Source organism: Pagrus major, chromosome 15 (genome assembly GCF_040436345.1).
Source record: "Pagrus major chromosome 15, Pma_NU_1.0".
NCBI lineage: Eukaryota > Metazoa > Chordata > Actinopteri > Spariformes > Sparidae > Pagrus > Pagrus major.
In genome coordinates this window covers 13,421,888-13,443,726 of record NC_133229.1, presented here as the reverse complement: position 1 = coordinate 13,443,726, position 21,839 = coordinate 13,421,888, and the positions used below count along the sequence as shown (strand labels likewise).

General features: G+C 41.7%; 1 protein-coding gene across 1 annotated transcript; it reads left to right on the top strand.

The window, feature by feature from the left end:
- The first annotated feature begins 6,879 nt into the window (after positions 1–6,879).
- On the top strand, positions 6,880–21,781 carry LOC141009720 (uncharacterized). Its single transcript, XM_073482410.1, has 13 exons — positions 6,880–7,374; positions 7,986–8,075; positions 9,423–9,536; positions 12,271–12,417; positions 12,968–13,159; positions 14,287–14,370; positions 14,571–14,689; positions 14,788–14,902; positions 14,990–15,067; positions 15,298–15,413; positions 17,547–17,709; positions 21,432–21,571; positions 21,682–21,781. The coding sequence occupies exons 1-13, from the start codon at positions 6,880–6,882 to the stop codon at positions 21,779–21,781; spliced, it is 1,953 nt and encodes a 650-aa protein (XP_073338511.1).
- Positions 21,782–21,839: the final 58 nt, after the last annotated feature.

Genomic DNA, 21,839 nt, shown 5'->3' with positions numbered 1-21,839 from the left:
CGAGAGGAAAAGTCAGCAGACCACCAAAGTTGATAGGATACATCCACTGGGGACCATGAATGTCTGTACAAAATTTTACAACAATCCATCCAATAGTTATCGAGATATTTCAATCTGGACCACAGGTGGACTGACAGACCTACAGACAAGCTGACATTGCCATCCCTCGAGGCTAGCCTGGCTGAAAGTTAGATATATTTCAATTCCAAAACTTTTCTATTACAGCCAAGAAAAATCAATCCATTACCAGTGATCCTTGTACTTGTCAAGAACAAATGATCCATTGGATGCCAATCTGTCATCAACTGGCCTCCACTCGAGAAGTACAAACACAAACTAACTGTGAAGTGGATACATTTGAACAACTACAAATTTCCTTGCTGACCCGTACATTGACTTAACATGCCTGAATGTTGACTCTGAATTATCAGCTTTTTTGAGAGCCAGAATCTTTTGATCTTTAACATTCATAACATCAACATGACTGTTTCCCAACTTCTCTGCCTTATGTATTTTTCTAACGTCATGGCCAATTGTTACGTCAGGACAAGATCCCTTTTAGGAGTTCCGAGTCAAAACAAAGGCTCTTTAGTTTTAAAAACCAGGTCTGACTCCTGCCTTTGTAATCTAATATACTTACTGACACAGATTTTCTAGTCACAGTTTCTATTTATGATACCTTGCTGCCAAAGTTGGAAGCTGGATAGAACAAATATTACAGGTTGCATGTTTGCATGGAGGAATGCTGCATGAGGTTGCCAGGGATCGTTGCATTATTAATGTCAGTACAGCAGTTACCTTTCAAAAAGACATGACAGCTAACGTGACGTATAATATTCCAAGACATCTAGGAAGGGGGAACATATTGTTCTTTGGAACAATGCTGCTACAGTGTTATATATTAAAACTCTATGCGTCATGGCAGACGGTTGAGTTTCATTGCCCCTGCTTGCCTCTTCCTGCTGTGTGACAAACTTGGCACTCAGTCACTCAAAACAATGAGTACTGACTGACTAAGATGGCATTTTATTGCATGTGATGTCATCCAGTTCTCGGGCATGCTTGGGCTCTTTATGGCAGTGATAGGAGTGGACATGTTTGAGAGAAACGTGAGAAACAGGACTCCCAGGATGAAGTGCCACAGGTGTGTGTGAACGTCAGCTGATAAGCATGCAGTCTCATTAGGTCAAACAGAGCCTCAGGCTAGTGTCAAAACTAGGTGTCAAAAACATCTCGGTGTTAAATCAATGATTAAAGGGTTTGGTAATTTAGCTGACAAGTTGTAATGTTTTTTATGAGAATCTGATTGAAGTTATATCATAAACTACGTTGTAACTCGTTCAGTACCCTGGCTGGATACATTTGGGTGAAACCTCAAGAAACCCATGTGGACATGATGCTGAAAATGTGGCTTTCGTAATGTGTTTATATTTCCCTTTGTCCATAAACGTCAGCTGTCATGTTTTTCTGTTCAAGCTCAAATCATTTCATTGTTGAGGCTGTGTATTAGATCTAGTGGCTGAGGTACAAAAGCCCACAGGCAAGCCATGTGAGAGAGGGTAGGTCATTGTCAAGATGTGGGCTCAGACTTGTGAGCTACGAACAAAGGAATTTATAGCTATTTAGATCAACAGATAAGCATTAATACAAATGTATGACTTCACAGTTTCATTGGCACTACGCCTCCACTGCCTTGTAGTTGGGTTTTATTATCAGTCAGAACTTTAACTTTGTCCTCATTCTGTTTGTTTCTACTTAAACAGTAACAACGCATGTTCATGCTCATGTCTCTTTAAAACTTTATGATTTGAGATAGTATGTTGATGCTCTGTCTGTCCTGCTGGTAACAAATAAAAAATGAGGTTTTGGGAGAAATGACTGAATTCTGGTGGTGATCAAGTCTTGGCATCCAACATGAAACAATACAGTTTTAGCAAAAACAACAATAAAACCAATGAACAGAGATTTGTTTCAAATGACATAAAGCAGCTATAAGGAACTTTCATTTTGTGTTGGTTCTGGTGGGCCCTGTGGATAGAGTTGTATTCCGATACCAATAATGGAAATGCTGAAAATGCAGGTATCCATATCAGCGAGTACATGAGTCTATGCACCAATCCGATACCACGTAATTTAGAAATGGGACCTTGCTACTTCTTCTTCGCCGCTCTAAATGCCAACACAGGAAGTTGTGCTGTGCTGCCCCTGGCAACTACTGTTTTCAGAGCGGGAGGAGCTTTAAACACAGCTATTTGAAGGGTACATAGCGATGAGGTAATGTATCTTTTTGTGACAATGATAGATTATTAACTGTAATGGGTGGATGGTGAAACAAAGTAAACTTTGTTTTAGTGTCGGATTGTACCACCAGACTACAGAGCAGCTTCTGTCTTTAGGCTGTGAGACCCCTCAGTTCAACCTCAGCAGTCCTCCAAAAATTGTTTTAATTCTATGACTAATCAGACCCAGATATGTCAAAATTCAACCCTGTGACAGGAAATAAAAGTAACTATAATGATAAAATTCCATTGATTGATATTCTGTGTAATGCTAAGCTGAAGAAGCATCCAGTGTTGGGGTCACAGCTCTCTCTGTGCCGTCTAGTTAACAAAGAGCTCCGGTCAAGCATGCCTGACATTACACACTTCAAGTAAGTATTTTCATTTTCCTTTCATATCAGCCGTTTTTTAAAAACTTGACATCTTTTCCCTTTTGATCACGATCCAGAGCAAAAACTCAATCTTATCTGTACTGAAACTTGACCAGCAGGCCAATCATGCCTTTGAGATGACATCGACCAAGTGGAAAAGTACAGACCCCCTCTAGCTCCCATGCATATTCTGTCTCCTCCGCCGCAGCTATCACTCTCCTTTCATGCGGGCAGCCTCAGTGACATCATCCCTTCAACGAGTCTTCCAAGTCGTATTTACTGACTCCAATAAAACGGAAGATATCTAACAAGGGTGATCACCAACAAGGGCCTGTGGTTAGAAAGCATAAGGACTTTATTATCATCTTGGGAGGCAATGATATCAGCCATCAGGCCAGAACCAGCTTGTCTTTAACAGCCATCATCAAAGGTGCATATAAAGGAAGATGGCACAAATAAAAAGCTTTCAGATCAAGGCTGAGGTCTAGATTATTCGTTACGGATGTGGGCAAGAAGGTTCAGCGTTACGCACGAGATGTGAATTAGAGCTGTGGGGAGAGAGGACTTCCAGGGTAAACAACATAAGGAAGGTGTTACGGTAGCCTAATCTGAGTTGGTTGGCAGAGGTAGGACACCTGGTTCAAATCTAATCTGACAGTGAGCAAACAGCTTTCCATCCTTTATAAATGTTTACTGGCTAAGTGGAAAACAGGGGCCAAACTAAAGACTAAAAGACTAAAGGAGTTTCCAGACATTTTGGTACAATTCTTGCAATTAGACATTCACTCAGGAGATTAAGAAAATATTACTCCAAGTGTACCTGTCAACTTTTGGCAGATTACCTGATGCTATGCAACGTGTCTTGTTCACAGTGTTCGTAGAAACTTGAGTGATGATGCTAAAAGTGCCCTCACTTGTGAATTACAAGTTTTATGGATATGTTTTTCTCTCCATGAATCAGCCCACTCTTTTATTGCTTTTTTATTTTATTTTTTTAAAAAGACAAAGTAAAAAGAAATAGGTTGACTATTAAGGAAATTTGTGAGTAGCTTTCTTGCTGAGAGTTAGATGAGACCATAGTGATACCCCTCTCATGTATCTATCTTGAGCTTGAGTAAAGAAGCACTTAGCTTAGCACCAAGAATCATTCAAAAGTTTTAAAATAAGACTGTAAAACTCAAACAATGTGTTAACTAGTGAGTCAGGCTGGCTCTTTTCCTGCTTCCAATCGTTATGCTATGCGAGGCAAATCGCCACCTGGCTCCAGCTCAGTGCTGAGCCTACTCCAATGTGTATTTCTCAAAAATGTCAAAGGACTCCTTTAACACTACTGGTTTTACCAAAATGAAAAGTAATTTGACAAAATTGTGTGTAGTGTGTTGTGTCATGTTTGTGTTACAATGTGTCCTGTTGAATTTTATGCTCTGTGTAGCTATAACAAATGATAACCATACATTATACTGTAGTTAACTCAAACTAAAAGTAGGTGTTAGAAAAAAATGTAGTTAACTGAAATAAAAATAACAACTAGAGTTTAGGAAAAACAAAAACTAACTGAAACAACATTATGTTCTTACAAAACAAGCTAAAATAAAATAAAAATATACATTTTTTGTTTTAGACTTTGTCAATTTGGTCAAATTTGTTAATACAACAAGCATGAAGAGGCAGTGGTGCCTTTATTTACACTGGGATGTCTACATGACTGTTGCTCAGTTGCCTCCTCAAAGTATTGCATTCGTATTGTAATACCTATTCTGTACTTTTCAAATCTTGTCCCGGACAAATGCCCCCTTTAGTATAAAAAGAAAAATAATACTGAAACAGATAAAAAACTAAATGAAAAAACATTTGTAAACCATAAAAACTAAACTGAAACACAAAATCAGACTCTGAAAGGTAACTGAAACTAAACTGATTTGAAAACATGAACCAAAAATGAAAACAAAAATGAAAACTCTTGAAAAATACAAAACTTTAATAACTATGTTGCTGCCTCTTATATGATATTTCTCATTTAAAATATGAAGTCATTTCTCAAATAGAAGATACAAAATACTGCAATTATAATTCCTCTTGATCGTGTTAATTATAGGGGAGCTCAACATGGCTGCAAACAGTAGAGACCTCAAGCCAAATTCATATTATGTTTTTGCAAGTTCTGTGTCAGTGTTTTGATGTAAATGCTAAAATGTAAAAATTACTTTTGGATTTCTTTCATTGATAAACTTTCATTCATGTTGTATTCTACATGCTCTAGACTGCACACTCTCAGGAGCAGCCCTCAGTGGGTTGGTTCGCCTTTACGCAGCATGACTTGCAAAAACATGTGTGTTTATATTTCCTTTCTGACAAATAATGATCATAAATTAAAAATAGCCCGTATTTCCAAATGTTCCAGTTGAGCACAACCGACATTTTTGGTTATGGTGGTGTCAGAGTAGCACAGTGTACCCACTGCACACATAAATTGTACACTCTTACAGCCACTCACCCAGCAATATGAGGAAATGGCATTTTAAAGTCAGCCAAACCCCTTGAACTCCACCCATCCAGCCTTCTGTGAACACCACCCAGCCTTCGCAGAATTTATCTCTGATTTCAAGCTGCAACACATTAAATCTCTTCCTTAGATGACTTCATCATGAAACCAGAGCTCTTTGAAAAGCGTCATTAACCATTTCGACTCCGGGGCCACTTCTGTCACATGGAGCCCTTACTGCCCTCCCTCTGCTTGTACAGTATTGCCGGCAACATTATGTCACATTTACTGTTTCTAAATGTTATGTAATTTTACTGCATTGGACGATATTTTGTGAGCACAAATTCCAAAAGTGCTGTGTTGTAAAATGAAGCATGCAGTTCCTTCAGTTTGCTCGCGTCGACTGGAGTTTGTTGTAAGTGGCTAAACTGCCTCTGAGAGCCTTTGGACCAGGTGCTAGGGTCGAGTCAGAGGGCAGCAGAGTGAAGAGTGAGAGTTCCTTTTTTGGGAAAGTTTTCACCGGTGGAAGCAGATTCTCCTCTGCGCCCTGCAAATATTTTCTCTGCTGTCTGCTCTCCTCAGTAATCCTTGCTCCCCCGACATACGCACGCCACCCCTGCCATTCCAATCAGTCAGCCCAACATGTGCTCTGTTGAACCCTTGCCATCATCAAGAAGTGGTAGGGGTCATCATCTGCTTGACTGTAATTTGCCCCCACACACTTGTCATGCCAGCAGCTCTGAGGTTTAAGGAGCATAGCCACAGGGCTGCTCTGTCCCATTCAGCTGAAACCTGTGTGACAACTGCTTCAGGGAAAGAGGAGGCTCGGCACTGAGGAGAACACTCTCACTTCTGGACAGACAGCGCTCACATAAGCCTCTGAGGCTTGTTCTCTCTTTTCAGCTCTTACCCTGGATTTTGTTTTACAAACCTGCTGCCTTTGAAAGACTTTTTTTTGTCTTGGAATTTTTTGCAGCACACCTCAGGGCTGAATCTGTTCCCCTGCACCTCAGAGTTGAGGTAAGGTAGAGTCAGTGTGGGTGTGTGTGTGTGAGTTTGTTTCAGCTGAGGATATTACCTCATAGAGGATAAGCTGTGATTGAAGAGGTCTGACAGAGGTCTCTCCCTTTGACTCCATTACTCCTCGCCTCTTATCTGAGCAGATTTTCTGTTCGGGGTTCAGAGGGGAAGTTTTGACAGCCAGGCTTTACAGCCCCCTCTCCGCTCTGTCGCTCCTGACAGAGAGAGAGAGAAAGAGAGAGAGAAAGTGAGTGGAGAGGTGGTGACTTCATCCCCTCTCGTAACCAACCCTCCTCTTTTCCCCTCCTTTTCGAGCTTTCCTTTTTTTTTTTTTTTGCGCTGCACAGTCAGGCAGCATGCCAGCAGTTTTCATCTTGCTGCGGTCCCTGGTTATCAGGCTCCTCAGTAGCAGACTGGCAGGCTCAGTGGCACAGTTCCTCAGGAGAAGCCTCTCTACAGGCGCTGCCCACCTTGGCACGGCACTGCGCCACGTCTGGGACCGCATTCGATCCCAGGAGTCCAAGGAAGCCGTCCTGGGCTGTGTGCTGTGCATTCTCAACATGCACAAGAAGGTGGAGAACTGAGCTCTCCCTCCACTTTCTGCTCAACCCTCCACTTGCCTGCTCAACAGAGACAAACAGAACTGGTGAGTGAGGAGAGTGGATAAAGGAATGTGACAGACTTTTCTTAATGCCCATTTGGACTTTTTTGTTTTCCTATCTGGACAATGTCTGAAAGTATTGTGAGGAAGGTGCAGCCCTTTACCATTGGGACAAGGCTGTCAGTCCCGGCTGTGCCAAAATGCCAGGAGTTTACACAGAGTTATCTACAGAGCCAGAGTCTGGATAACTGCACTCTTCAGCACAACCTGAACTCGCTCTACCTCAGTCGATCCCAGGTCTGTGCACATGGCCCCTGTCTCGTGTCGCCCATCGTCAAGCAGGTAGCCCCCGTCACACACAAACAGGAGGACATGGCAGCCGAGGACCAGCTGAACCAGAACGTTGCCTCTCCCTCTGCCGTGTCCAGATCCATCAAGAAGATCACAATCTCTGGGGGTAAGGACAGATCAGAGATGTCAGTGGGACCAGCACAGCTGTCGATCACAGGGTCCACATCTGAAAACAACAATAACAACAACAACATCACCAGCACATCAGATCCACATCTGCCCAGGATTGTAGGTGTGAGCTGTGAGAATAAACCCAGTTCTCACTTCAAGGTAAAGAAACCATTTTACTCATGCCAATATACAAATCTAATAATCAAATCTAATAACACAGAGGCACTTTCTTGTGTAAATATGGCTGAATAATTAAGAGGCACACTGTTCAAAACGTGTAAAATTATGTTTTAGTTATGTTTAGGCTATGTGATAAATCCTTTACTTTTAAACGGTTTTAACAAAAATGCTTAGTTGTACAAGCAAAGAAATTAAAATGAAGCCTCAGCCTGGGAAGAAGACATTATGCACAATGTTTCAACATACAATGCAAATATTAGCAGTAACTTATAGGCTAACATTACATACCTGAACAACCCAAACGATTTTTCACTACTTTACTCATTAATTAAACTATTTGGGATTTCTGAGGTTATTAAACAATCTGTATGACATATTGTTTGACAAATATATCCGCACAAACTGTAAAATATTGTAGTTTTTTATCATTATTTGACATATTTGTTTTAAGAGGTCTAGCTAGCTTAACTGTTGAAATGTTTCAAAATGTTTTTACCTGCCACAGTTTTCGTCGTCCTGTCCATCTCGCTCCTCTCATTCACGGCATGGTTTTCAGCACTTTGACTGCTTATTTCATGTGAATGTTTTAGGTTTTGCTCAGAAAAGACAGCAGTGATGAATTTCAGTCAACGCAGGGACAAACCAGGGTGAAACTGAACGGAGAGAAGTCCGTCCAACAGGTAAAATGCTAGCTTAAATGCTATGTTAAAAATGTTTATTAAATAGCTAATAGCTTTAAATAGCTAACTAGCTTCAGAGAGAAAATGACTTTCTGTGTTTCTATTTCAGTGAATTGACATTTATATTAAAGAGTCTTTGAATATCATACTCGGCTTAAATCATTTTTTTGATATTGAGTGTCTTGTTGAGAATGATGCTATTTTTCCATCTTTATTCAGTCTGTAGGAAAACAGTTGTTTTGTTATGAGGCAGTGGGGTCTTTATAGGCAGCTGTGGGGTTGATGGATCTCTTGGAGTTTAGGAAGTGAAGTCATGTGTTGCTGTGTTCAGCCAAACTTAAACAGTTTATTATATTGTACATGTGGAGCAAAGTTACACAGAGGTGGAAAACGAGTTATGGGAGCAACGTGTCTTTGAACGCCACACAGATAGTCGGTTGTTTCCTCTTGTTTGGCTGTAAATGTATTTTAAAGAAGCGGCCTACAGAAGAGAAACAGTCAAAGTATATTGTAGGATATTGTTTAAAGTCGATGGGCTGTTGGATTTGGCCTGTCTCTTGTTGAAGTCATCAGTGTGTGTTGTGGATGAAGTGCTCTGTTACAGCAGAGCCTGCTGAGGCAGGGCTCACTGGAAAACATGAGGTCAGGGAAGATGTTAACAAAAGAAAAGGCTCGCTCAAGTCCTCATGGAGGCTGGTTAGAATAACACACTGACACAGCAGTGGCCTCATTTCCCCTTCTTAGGACAAAAAAAAACTACAGCTCACCTACATCACCTCTTATTCCTTAACCACATCAACACCTCCTGTCATATGTTATTCATGCAAATGTCCAAAAAATGGTTATAATTACATGTGCAAAGGCGGTGGTGCCTTCAGGTGTGAGAGAGTGAACATGATCTACCAAAGTCCTTTAAAGGTGATGTGTCTACATGTGAGGCTGACAGTAAAAAACGTCAGACATCCAGGGATCTGTCCGCTCCTGCTTCCTTCATGTGCCCAGATGTTTCCTGATTGGAGAGCAGCAGGAACGCTCGTCCATTAGTGAAGTTGTGCCAGTCGAGTTCATTTCATCTTACGTAGTGCTGACAGTAGGTTTTTGTTAAGAGCGACCTTGGGGCCAGTCTGACACAAGTTGTGTAATGTGTCTTGATGGAAAAAGGGTGTTATTATTATGAATGGACACATCCCCACATTGTACAGGGGCCGCTGTTCGTAGTTTTTTTTTTTTTTATGAGAGGCAAGCATCATCTGTTGTTGAGGTTTTGTTTAATTCAAAAGGCTAATGTTGCAGTCAAATTGGCATCATGTTTTAAACCGCTCTGCTATCTGTGTTGTATGTTCACAGATTTCATTGCCTGAATCACAGAAGAAAGAAATTCATGAAGCATCTGCAGCTGTTATGTCCCAGACTGACTGCTTCACTCAGCGCAACTCGCTCTTCAACAAGGAAGTGCTGCAGGTAAGATGCAGTATGCATATTTCAACGATATCAATACGAAGAGCTTTTCCTGGTCAGCCAGGGAAAGCTGCACCTTCCTCCTACTTTACTCTGTTCCCTCATATATTTGGAAACTAATAAAATGTTTGAGGAGGGTGTGCTTTTTCCACTCCGCTTTTCCAGAATATATGCTGTCAAAGATGTTTTAAATCATTTTAAAATGAAACCCAGTGTAAGTAACTTATCAGAATCTCTCATCTCCTCTGATGTAAAGATGCTAAATGAAAAGAAGCTGGAGTGGAGCTTTATCTCAAAAGTTATGTTGTTAAGATGAGATCAGAGTGGAAGCTGCCTGTCGCATGACCCTCCGAGGAAGGACAAAATATGTACTGGTTCTTATTTTGTCTCGAGAACTGTATGAGCTGTGTTCGGCTGAGGGAAGAGAGGGAGGGGAAACCGCCACAAGTGAAGCAATTATTTAGGGATGAGATCATTGTTTGGCTCCATCTCTTCACGCCTATGGCCCAGAGAGGCTCAGCCAAGCAGCACAACTGCTTGTGTTATCTCATCGCTGCGTCCACCCCGTCGTACAAGGACATTTTTCAGAGAGTTCGGCTAAGGGACATTTTGTCCAGCAGTTGGCTTTTGTCATCAGACTTCTCAACCATCCCAGTGATAGGCTGCTTACTTCCAGTAATAAGAAATTCATTTTGAATGTGTCAGCTGAAGGAAACACATGATGTATGTATGTGTTGAAAACAGCTCCGTAGCACGTCGTTAATGTTAACAAGCTTAGCAGCCCCTTTGCTCTTAAGTGGAGCTTGCGTATCTGTTGCTTTTGGAGGAAACAGCCTTTTGTATCATAACTTTATTTGAGAATGGACTTTAAATAGCCAGAGGTTTTAGTGCCTGGGGACCTGCTTGTTTTACAGGGATTTGGTTGACTGCTATTGCTGATGAAAATGTGTTATTACTGTATTACATCGCTGTGGAAGTGGAAGTGAGCTTTCCAGAGAGAGACTTTTAATGGCCCCCAATGTTCCGAGCGAGGGGAGCAAAGCAGGTCACCACATGGAGAAGCACAGCTTCGCTGAGGGCCATCTGTCTCCGAGGCTGCTCTGCAAAACATCTCGCCTTTCACCATCTCATTTCCATGATAGAGAAAGTGGAGAAACGTCCACTCCCACAGTCTTTTTGGGGCCAAGTTGCGTTACTCGTGAGGCGAAAAATTTGGCTTATTTGGTAAATACTTCAAATGTATTAAGACAGGCGAACTCTGTACTTATTTTTCAGTTAAAAATGTGTTTCTTTGAAGCTTGTAGAAATCAAAAGCAGGCTGAAAAAGATTTCTGCTCACAGATTATGATCACCAAACATGGAGTTTTTTATAAAGTGTGTTCTGTGTTGACTGTGGTGTTGTATTTCTGTGTGGCCGCAGATTTTTCACAAGAAATCAGAGGCTGTGATACAATCTGAGCTGCATTCATGAGCTTTCTATTCTTCGCTGCTAAAAGGCCTCACTGTACATTTTGATAAACACACAATTGTTGTGGAGAGCAGACAGGAAGAAACAAGGGAATCATAGACTTCCTGTATGAGGTCATTATAATGCCATGGGAGCCAGTGTGAGGAGATAGGGGCCGGGCTGTTTTGTCAAGCTCTTTTCCTTCTGTTCAACCCAGAAATACCTCCGCTGCACCGGGGGCCTCGTAAAGTTAATGACCTGCCTCTCTGAGGAGAAGTGACATCACATTTTAATCTCAAGTGAAGAGTTGTTTAGAGGCTGTGTCATGTGCGGCTTGATGTTTTTATTGATTCAAAAGAGGGGGTTACAGTACAGGCTATTATTCATTGTCAGTCATGCTAAATTCCTTGGAAAATAATGCTTGGATGTAATTTTATAATGACTCATTTGTGTGCTAAGCTGTTATTTGACATCTTGCAGAGTACACAAAGCAACACAGTGAAAAATAGTATCAGTTGTATGACTCATTTAACCTGAGTTGATTCACGAGTCCGTTCCATTATTGTGACTTGGGCGGGTCACTGACTTCCACAACGGGTTTCTTGCAGAAAACAAACATGTACTTTCCAACACTTCCTGACTTTGACCACCTGGTCCATACAAATGTTGCCAGAACAGGCAGCTCTGCAAGACAAAGCCTCGCGCAGGCTTTGGAGTCCGTGAACTTGCCAAGAGAAACTTCTGCTCTGCATAACATGACATCTGAGAACAAAGGGCTGTTCTTGATGTGTCTGAAGTGCCGACGTATTATTCAGGAATCAGGGAAGAAAATGTCCTGGCCTGTTTGCCCTCCTGATCAGCAGGAATAAGACTATGACTACCACTTTGTTGCGTGTACTCACACAGAACCAGTAGGCCTCAGATGTGAAAACGTTACCTGTAAATTTCATTGAAAACACTGCAAAAGAAATCTGATTGTAGTTTTGATCCATACAAATATCAAGTTCACCACATTTTTTGTTAGATCACATGCAGCTTTGACCAAACATTCAAAATTCAATTAGGGAAAAATCAGTTCCTGCACATCGTATGACTGCATTTAAAATTGTTGTACAGTCTTGTAAAATCTTGTATTGTAGAATCTTCTTCCTCAAGCTGTTACATTCTCACTTTAAAAAAAATAAATAAATAAAAGCTCAAAGAGGTCCATAAACAGACACAAATGGTCCACTATGATGTGCACAGCGTGAAGCATATCTTCAACATTTTTGTTGTCTGTTTGTGATGTAGGCCGAGGCCTGGATCAAAGGAAAGCTGCAGGACTTGAAGGATGGATGCAATATTCAGCGCTGCCCCCTGCAGGACTGGGAGGAAGCCTCGCAGACGCTCCAGAGAGACCTCAAAGACTTCGAGAACACCCTGATCCAACTCAACCAGGTAACAAAACAATGCAACTGAAATATCACTGAGTTGCCAGAGCAAACACCTCAGAGCAGCCCACATCCAAATTAAAATGTTTATGTAACCATTTTAACAGGTAATAGAGATCTGAATGTAACCATTAATCACTGCCTGCGGTGCTTAAAGAGACTGTCAGATCACATAACACATAACATAATGGCCTCGTTGGCATTTCCAGTTGAGCGGAGAGAACAGCAGACCCTCAGTGTTACAGACGGCTCTGTCAAGCCAGTTTATACTTTCTCCCTCAGGAGAACATGTTTGGAAATGGTACATTGCTGATAATTAACCTCCCCTGACACTCAGGCAGCCCAGGAAGGGCAGAAGCAGAACCAGGAGATTTTTCAAGGCTGAATCCAAGAAATTAATGGCATTTTTCCAACATTTGTGAAGTCGGCTGGCTCATAATCAATGACAAACCTGAGGTGTCAAATGTACTCAGCCACTGTTCTGTGTTAGTCTGCCTGCTCCATCTGTGCTCCATCTAAAATGAGCAAGGACTTCATGTTTCTTCCTTCTTCAAAAGATGGGTGAGCAGTTGATCTGCAAGCTGAACCCCACCTCCGATCTTGTGAAGAAGCAGCTCAGCCAGCTCAGGGACCAGTGGCAGACTCTGAAGCAGACGGCTGCAAATCAGACGAGGGCGCTGGGCGGAGCCAAGAACCTGCAGGAGTTCAACAAGAAGGTGGACAAGCTGGAGGCATGGATTAAAGAAAAGGTAATAAAAACGTTCCTCTCCATTTCTGTCAGTCTGTGCAGAGGAATTTTATTGAACTATTTAAGTAAAACCTTTGCATTTTATAATAATATTGGTTGTTTTTCAGCAGTTTGTCTAGTTTTTTATTGCTGAATGCATTTTTTTAAATTCAACACTAATGGAAACAGGGTGAAATGAGTACTTCAAATTAGGGCCTGGATATTATAATTACATTTATGCACCGTTAACTTTAAAGATATTGCACTCAGTTGACTGATCTAGACTCGACACTCAGAAAACTGTCTTATTGTGACTTAAGTATCGTGAAAATATCGTATCGTGGGGCTTATGGTGATTAACACCCCTATCTGGCACCCTAGTGGTGGGTGGCTATGTAAAATCTTAGACGCAGTTAAACGGTGTTGTTAACATTGGTAACAGATGCTCGTTTTTTAGGAAGACATAACATTTCAGTGCAAATTTTGACAATATGTAGTTTAAATGTGTACATTGATAAAATAGTAACAAAAACCGCTGAGTATTTTTGGTGCTAGTGATATTTGCAGCGCTTAACGACAAGATGCACTCATCCCCAGTTCTCATCTCCTCAAAGTTCTTCCCCTCCTTTATTGTCCACGACTCTAACAATTAACGGCGAAAACATTCGGCCCAGGGGCAAACATGAGCGTACAGACAGCTCTAATCAACAGTTGACAAGATAATTGGCACAAAAAACAGCACTTGCTAATACAGGAAATTAGCTCAGTATCCTGAAGACATCTCTTGTTTGTGTATAGTCAGCGGTGTAAAACATCTGCCTGTCATTATCAAAAAGCATGTTTACCTTATGTTCATGTCCATGTCTGGCACAGTGGAACTGGTGATTGATAATGGACATGTGGAAACGGAGGATGCTTATAAAACAGCCATCCCCAAAGGAGACTGTATTCTCCATTTACTTCCACTCATCCTTTCCTCTGTGCATTAGCACTAAGTTCAAAGTTCCTGTTTAACGCTGGAGGCTCTTTCTGTTTAGCATCTACCTCGGTAGAAGGGTGAATGTGGTTTAATCCTGCTGCTGCTTAAAAGAAATAATGGTTGGGTTCTTCACAAATGGGCGCCATAAACACTTTTATGTGTGCCAGCAGGAAGAGGAGCAGGCTCTGGTGAATGTCCTGGAGGAAAATGTTGACAAAATGCAGCTGACCAGGAGGATTTTAGATCTGAAACAGGTAGGATTAAAAACATTACAGACCCTGAACAACATTCAAGCGGTAAAAGTATACACATTCCCATATGTTTTTGGTTTATATTACAATTTTGTAGAGGTTTCACAGTCATTAATCTATGGCTGACTGTAATTTGTCTCCCACGGTGTATGGTAAAGACAGCTGAAGTCATACTTGGACTGTGTTCCCCCGTTTCACTGCAGGATGAGCAGCTCTACCGAAACCTTCACGAGGAGATCAACCACTTGGCCCTGAAACTGGAGAAACAAGGGAAGACAGATGGCAAAAACATCTCCAGCAAGCGGAAACACATCAATAAAATGTACTTTGTCCCTTAAGTTGAACTGCTGCGTGAAACGTCATCTATCTGGAGATAAATTGAAGCCTAACCTTGTTTGCACTATCATCTGCTATATGTAGGTGGCTGAGGGTCCAGTCTCATCTGAAAAATTACCATGAAAATCTTCAGCTGGCACTGGAGGTGTCCTCATTCTACCAGCAGGCGGATAATACGTTGTTTGCTATCAATAACATGGTACAATTCCCTGTGCGGATTAACTGTTTATTTTCTACTAGATGTGAGATTTTGCTCATGTTTACTTATACATATTTTCTCTTTCAGAGGAAAAGCATATCTGCATCCAGAGAGCTGGACAGCTTTGGAGACAGAGAAATACGTGACATCGCCAGCCAAATCATGGTAGGAAACATCTTTTCACTTCAAGGATGGGTTCACAATTTTCAAGCCTGTCTTAAAACAATAGTCAGCAAGCCAAACCTGTTACAATGTTGTACTTGACAGCTGACTACTGTTATAAGACAGACTTGAAAAATTGTGAACCTACCCTTTAAAGCAGCACTGCTCAGACAGATCCTGAAAGTGTGCTCCAGAAGCCTTCTCTACCTAACCTGCAGGCCTGTGTGTGGTAGATGCTAGATGTGAGCGTGTCCCAGCTGTCTAACCTCCATCCTGCCCTGGCTGCCGGCGTCACACAGAAGCAGAGCGAGGTGAAGGACTGCTGGGCGCTTCTTCAGAAGGTTTTCAGGTGAGACAGCGGGCCAAGGATAGCACTGACAACTTCGGTGGTGGCCCTGTGAATATATGCGCCATTTCACCTAGTAATTGGTCCTTCACAGGTTTCCACTGAGCTGGAACTGAATTTTCTCTTATTACTCTTCTTGTTCCCTACATTAAAAGTCTGCACTGGCAAAACCTAAGGGACGTTTTCCAAATGACAAACTTTGTATAAAGATTTTTCGCTCTCTCTTGATTAGCCTTGTTTAATTTGGGTTTGAATCCATGAAAAATTATAAGCAAAGTGAGGGACGGGCCATAACTACCACACAGAGCATCACTCACCACCCACTTCTTGGTTTATAACATTAAGTTTTCTGCACTGCTCTGGAATCTGACCATGTGTTTGATTACTGTGCAGGGTGAATAATGTCTTGGCTTTCTGAGTCAATTTGGCAACATGCTCGGTTCTCTTCTAACTCTTAAAATCCTGCCGTCACCTTGAATAGTCTGCTGAATCTAAGATGAAACATGTTTACAAGAATATTTTTTGATTATTTTTATGGCATTTGTAAAACAAATTTATTGTTACTTTAATAGCCAGCAGTAAGAAACCAGAGTTTTACGTCATTAGACTCTTTTAGACCATCAGAAGCAATGTCTGCTTAATGAGTACAGCTACATTTTAATGCTGTGGTAAAATGGGAACCAACTGCAAAAAGTTATGCACTGATTGAGCACTGTGGTGAATTATTGACATTGGTTATAGCCGTACAGAATGTGTAGTGAAACGTGGTCTTTTACATAATGTCCAAAATGTAAAAGGTGATCTTCTGGGAAACATCTATGGCCCTTGGATTTTTTTATGTTTCCTGTGTAAAAGTGGAAAACTTTGAGATGATGGTGGCATTAGTTAAAGTTGAAAAAGAGAGATCCACACATCAAAAAGCTTCCTTTTGAAGGACTTTTAGTTACTGCATAATTTAATCCCAAGGCTCTTCCTCAGACTACCTCTGATACACAGACAGGGTCACCATCCAAGATATCAAAAGCCATATGACGTAACATTTCAGGAGCGGATAACTGTCAATAAAGCAGTGGCAAACCTCCAATCATTATTTTATTTTTTTGAGAATACAGATTGTAACTGGAATAGCATCCAGTAGAGTGCATACCTCCGCCAAGGCCCACCTCCTGTTTAATTCAATCAAGCCTCATCCAATATCAAATAAAACATAATTAAATCCACTTAATCCAGCCTTTTATTTGGATCAGCATCAAATTGCACTCCCTTATAGAGCCACCTAAATTATTCCCCAGAAAATATTTAGTAAATTGTAGAAAAACACCTCACAGTGTTAACAAAAGTGAAAAAAAAATCCTTGAGTGGTCCCTTTATCCACAGGAAAAATTAATGGGGTCTCTTCTGGACCTCTATCCAAGTGTTGTGGAAATCTGTTATATAATAATAAATTAATGATCAATTATCCAACCAGCCAACGGACACACTGGTGAAAACATAACCTCCTTGGCAGAGGTAATAAATACTCTGAAATATATGCAAGACTCCACATACAAATGAAAAAAATACAATAAATTTATCACTACTGGTTTGTACTCCAGTAATAGACTTGTGTTAGAATAAAGGTCATGGGGTCATCAAAAATGTGTAACTTTGTTTGGAAAAGCACTGTATAAATGAAGTTTTTCATTATTTTTAAAATCATTGTCCATCTATCCTCTAGGGACAACGAATACTCCTCAATTCATCTGATTTCAGTCTGGCCAGTAGTACATGTTATCTTAGCGTTGGACAGGCCAATGGAAAACATTGAAATCCTTATTCTCTACCTGGTCAAAAACAGATTGAACATTTTCCAGTTTTAAAATAATGAAAACAGTTAGGAATAACTCAAGCCCGCAGTTCTGACATCCATCTCAAACATCTCGTGCTTTCCAAATATTTCTCAGGCTGCGAGCCTCTCATGTCGGCCGGCTATCTTTAGATCCAAATATTACATCATCTCGGCTGTCTTATCAGCTGCAGTTCAGCTATTTAAACCAAATAACACAAACACTGGTGGAAAACTGCAGAGCCATAATTGGAGTTCATCGCAGGCCGCTGTCAGCACCGCAGTAACCTCCTGTTCTGCTTGCCCCGCAGGAGTGACAGGCCCACGCTCTCTCCAACTGGCTCCACATTCACCAGGGAAGACGCTGACCCCCTGACACCGGCCCGAGAACCCCAGTGCAACGTGGGAACGGAGACGCAAAGGATCATGGGAAAGGAGGTGAAGGAGGAGCAGAATCGTCTGAAAGGCTGCGTGGTGAGTTGCCTCAGCATTTCGTTCTATTACTGGAGAAACCGCACTGTGGCTCTCGGCTGGGAGAGAACAGCGCTGTCAGTGCTGGCAAGAGATGAGCTCAGCCTCATCCAGTCCTACGACTTCTGTGGCTGCACAAAGTGACGCACTTGGTCCTTTGGTTTGGAAAATGCCTGATTTACAATTTAAGCAGGTTTTTCCTAAATAACAACTGCTGCTGTAGAGAAGTGGCTTCTAGTCTTGGCACTGAACACACTGCTGGTTTTCCTACCAGCTAGTTAGTTGCCCTAATAGCAACTAATTACCCAGTTGTAAGGAGGTCCTTGATAAGGTGGTCAGGATGAATGGCAGCTTGGCTCTGTAACTCAAACAACAGTGCTCTAGAGGATAGATCAATATGTAACCCTCCTGACAAGAACCCCAGTCTGCTAATGTTATGAATATTGCCCTGTAAGAGTCACAGGAAGAGCTTTTAGAGGTGTTATTTACACTGGCACAAGAATTCCATAAGTTTCCATGAAAAATGTCAAGCCGTGACTGTACAACATGGTTGAACGATGGGCCAGAGCAAATAAGCCTTTCCCTCCGACCCAAAATTTCAGTTTATGGTACAATAATATCTTGGCGTTCAGCTGCTTTAAGAACAGTACACAGTCGTTGGATTAATACTACATTACTAGATGGTGTGTGGGTCAGTCGAGGGTGAGTGAATAATCTGCGGACCACGTGGATTCTTCAGTCACGACATTCCTCATCATGGAGGCCTAGCAGCCCTTGATTGAACATGTGGGTGCTCCTATAGTAGCCCGACTGCTCATAAAGCTACAAGCAAACACTGTAAGCGTCTTTTGGAAGAGGACGAATCCAGAAACTTAAGTGTGTGGTATGTTAAAAACCAGTAATTATGTGTATATTTAGTCTTTTAAGTTAGCACATTAAACCTCTTTACAATCTGTAATTGAATGCACAGTGGCTATTTGTGTTCAGCCCAGAGCTATCCCACAATGCAATGCTCCTCTCCTCCCGTTGACCCTGAGCCCTTGTTAAGTCCCTCTGGCCTCGTTTTGCCCAGAGTAAAAATGCCCGGATGCTTAAGGAGAGAATATTTCACTCTTTCCATTCTGGTTCAGTTTATTTCCACGCTCATGTTTTCGGGCTCTACGGCCCCGTAGTCCCGCCACCTGCGACAGGAGCCCATCAGGCCAGCGAGCCTGACTGCTCAGTTGTTTCTCTCAATACACGCTGAGCTCGTTGGCACGGCCGTCCTGAGCCCTTTCACTTGCAGTCCATTGCCTTTATTGTTCCCGGAGCTGGGAGTTACCTAGGTGCACTGTCTGTGGGAGCCGTGCTCGTTACTCTTTATGGAAGGATTAATAAGACGCTCCAAACAAAACCCTGGAGCCCAAAGGCCAAAGTCAGCGCCGGGCTCAATCACCAGCTGAACAGTAAAAGGTAATTTGTCACATACTTTCGCAGGTTTTTAGCTCCAGCTCCCGTGTGTGCTGAATTGATTACATTATTTGTAAGGGTGTGAGATGCAGCTGCACAGGTCTGTGGGCTGATATTAACTCCATAAGGCATTTTCATATAAGTACTTTCAGTGTATCTGCGGTCACTTTCTTTCTCAGACTCCCCCTTTGCTGCAATTTGACTCACTTGATTGAAGGTAACTGTAAAGGTTTTAGTGTCTGTATGTGTATAAGTACATGCATTATAAGGTATATGTTCATGTCTGTGTAAGCAGTGGTATGGCCTCTTGTTGCTGGAGGTAAACATGGCTATCGTCTGTTTCTCTGGCTAATTTTAGCCAGATGCTGGGGCTGCGGACCAGATGGGCTTGGTGCTAAGTGATAGTTCTTGGCTGACATCACTTCATAGCACATTGCCGAAAGAAAGACACAGAGGGGAAGAGGAGACCGGCAGAAAACAGATAAGAATCAACAGTACCCAGATAGGGAGAAGTCTGCTGAAAGAGGAGATGACTGGATGAATACCATCGAATATGACATAATGAATCATTAAATGGCCGACATAATTCTTTTTTTTATATGGCAGAGAGGGATGTGGAGTGCATCGCAGGAGTTGTTTACAGTGGAAGCCACTGTGAAGGATGAAGGACAGAAGCAAATATCTGAGGAGGAGACATCAGTGATGGTTATCAACCCTGTCAAATGAATCACGGCAGTTTGTTAGTTCTGCAGCTCTAACACAAATGGGCTGATAATGTGCCTCTGTGAAACTCAGACTGGCTTATAAAATGACTGGCATGTTAGTAAATGATGCTAGACCCCTTCAATTTACTGCATCTCTCGCATAATTTTGGAGGCGACACTTTTCTCAGGCTCTCTGACTCACTTCTTCTACAAGCCCGGTCAGAAAATAACGTGGTTAAATTAAAGCTACTCCATAAAACACTGTTATTAATGGCTGTTATGCGCTTTCTGGCTGTCGTGTAAATTCAGCATTTCTGATTATTTAACGTGAGAGGACTGACAGATGCGTGTTTGTCTTGCTGATTGTTGCGGAGACCTCACTTGTGTCAGCACTGTTTTTACTGGCATATGTAAAAGACATTATGTTATATAGAACAATGAACATAGTGTGGTCTGCACTCATACAGTGAGGCAGAGAAATGTCAGCATAGGAGAATTTATAACTTAATTCACAGTTAATTTTATTATATTTAATATTTATGCCAACCACTTTTGGTAAGCAAGGCAATAAAACTTTATTTATTAAGAACTTTTTAAAACCTTGGTTTGTGCCCTACAGTTTTAATTATGCACATTTAAAAACAACATAAGTGTATACCAAAAAAGCAATAACACAACCAAAAGAAAATAAGCTTTTGAAAACAATATTTGAAAAAATAATGGTCCAAGTATTATGCACTTTTGCACTGGTTTTGTTGGAACCAGGCCTTTTGCAGTGGACATGAGTAAAAACACCAACTATGAGGATATCCCACTGTGTTCTCCGTAATAGTCCAGATAAACGGAGCTCTCATTGGAAACCCCGCTGCAGAGTCCTTTGGCCAACCTTTAAAGCACTCAGATGGTTGTAAAAGAGGCTTAGAGGCTGTTGACGTCTTTAATATATTTCTGCACATAGACAAGGTCTACAGCTCTGGCATTGACCTCGCTAAAAACTGCACAGTTATAAACAGAGTCGGAGTTGACGGCCATGGAAATCAGTATCTAAGGCTGAAAAAACACTGCTGCTCTTAAATGAGAAAAAAAGGGTCATATTTCCAACTGCAATGGCTCTTTTTTAGTCATCAGAGTGGTATAGCACATGTTGGCAACCTTGTTAGACTTAATGTGTTCATTCATAAAGCAATTCTAATTTATTTAAACTTTATAAAGTTTTTTTTTTGTGACCTTTCATGCCATCAAACAGAAATAGCTTGTATCTTTAGCCCGCTCTGGCTTATTTCACTGAGAATAGTCGACCTTTGTAAGAAAGTATGCTTTGTGAGACTTTACTCTGGGCAGCTGTCCATGTTGTCCAGCCACATTGTAACATTCACATTAGCAGCGAGCCACAGCAACGCCTCATTGTCTAGTAGTGACTGCTCAGTGCATAAAATCCTCCATTTGAGATGTTTATGCATCCAGTCAACATTTATTCAGTGGACGGCCGACAGAAAAAGCAAAACATTACTCACATGTCATGTTGCTGATCTTCTGGATTTTCCTACAGAGACTTTTTACTCTTGTCCACAGAGTACTGTTGAGATTGGTAGGAGAGCACCAGGCGAGCAAAGCCAGGAGCAGCAATCAGTGAACCACACCTCTTCACCCACGGGAGACAGCCCTGCCTGTGCAAATGATGTCATCACCAGACATCAATTGAAGGCTGAAAGGTGACATTTCATTTCAGCCTGACTTCTCCCCCTCTCTCCCTTTTACTTACATAATGAGAGGTCTTTATGTAAGTCATAATTGGAGTCACATGTCTGTGTTTTCGTTGCAGCAGGAAGCCCAGAGTAGAGCCCAAGCTTGCTGCCGCCGCCGCCCCGCAAGGCCACCCACAGCTTCAGAAGTTCACCGTGTCTGCTGACAAGGTGACATGACCTCTGCGGGGCACACTAGACATCGCTTTTCAAAACTGTCCGTACGCTCAATCGAACA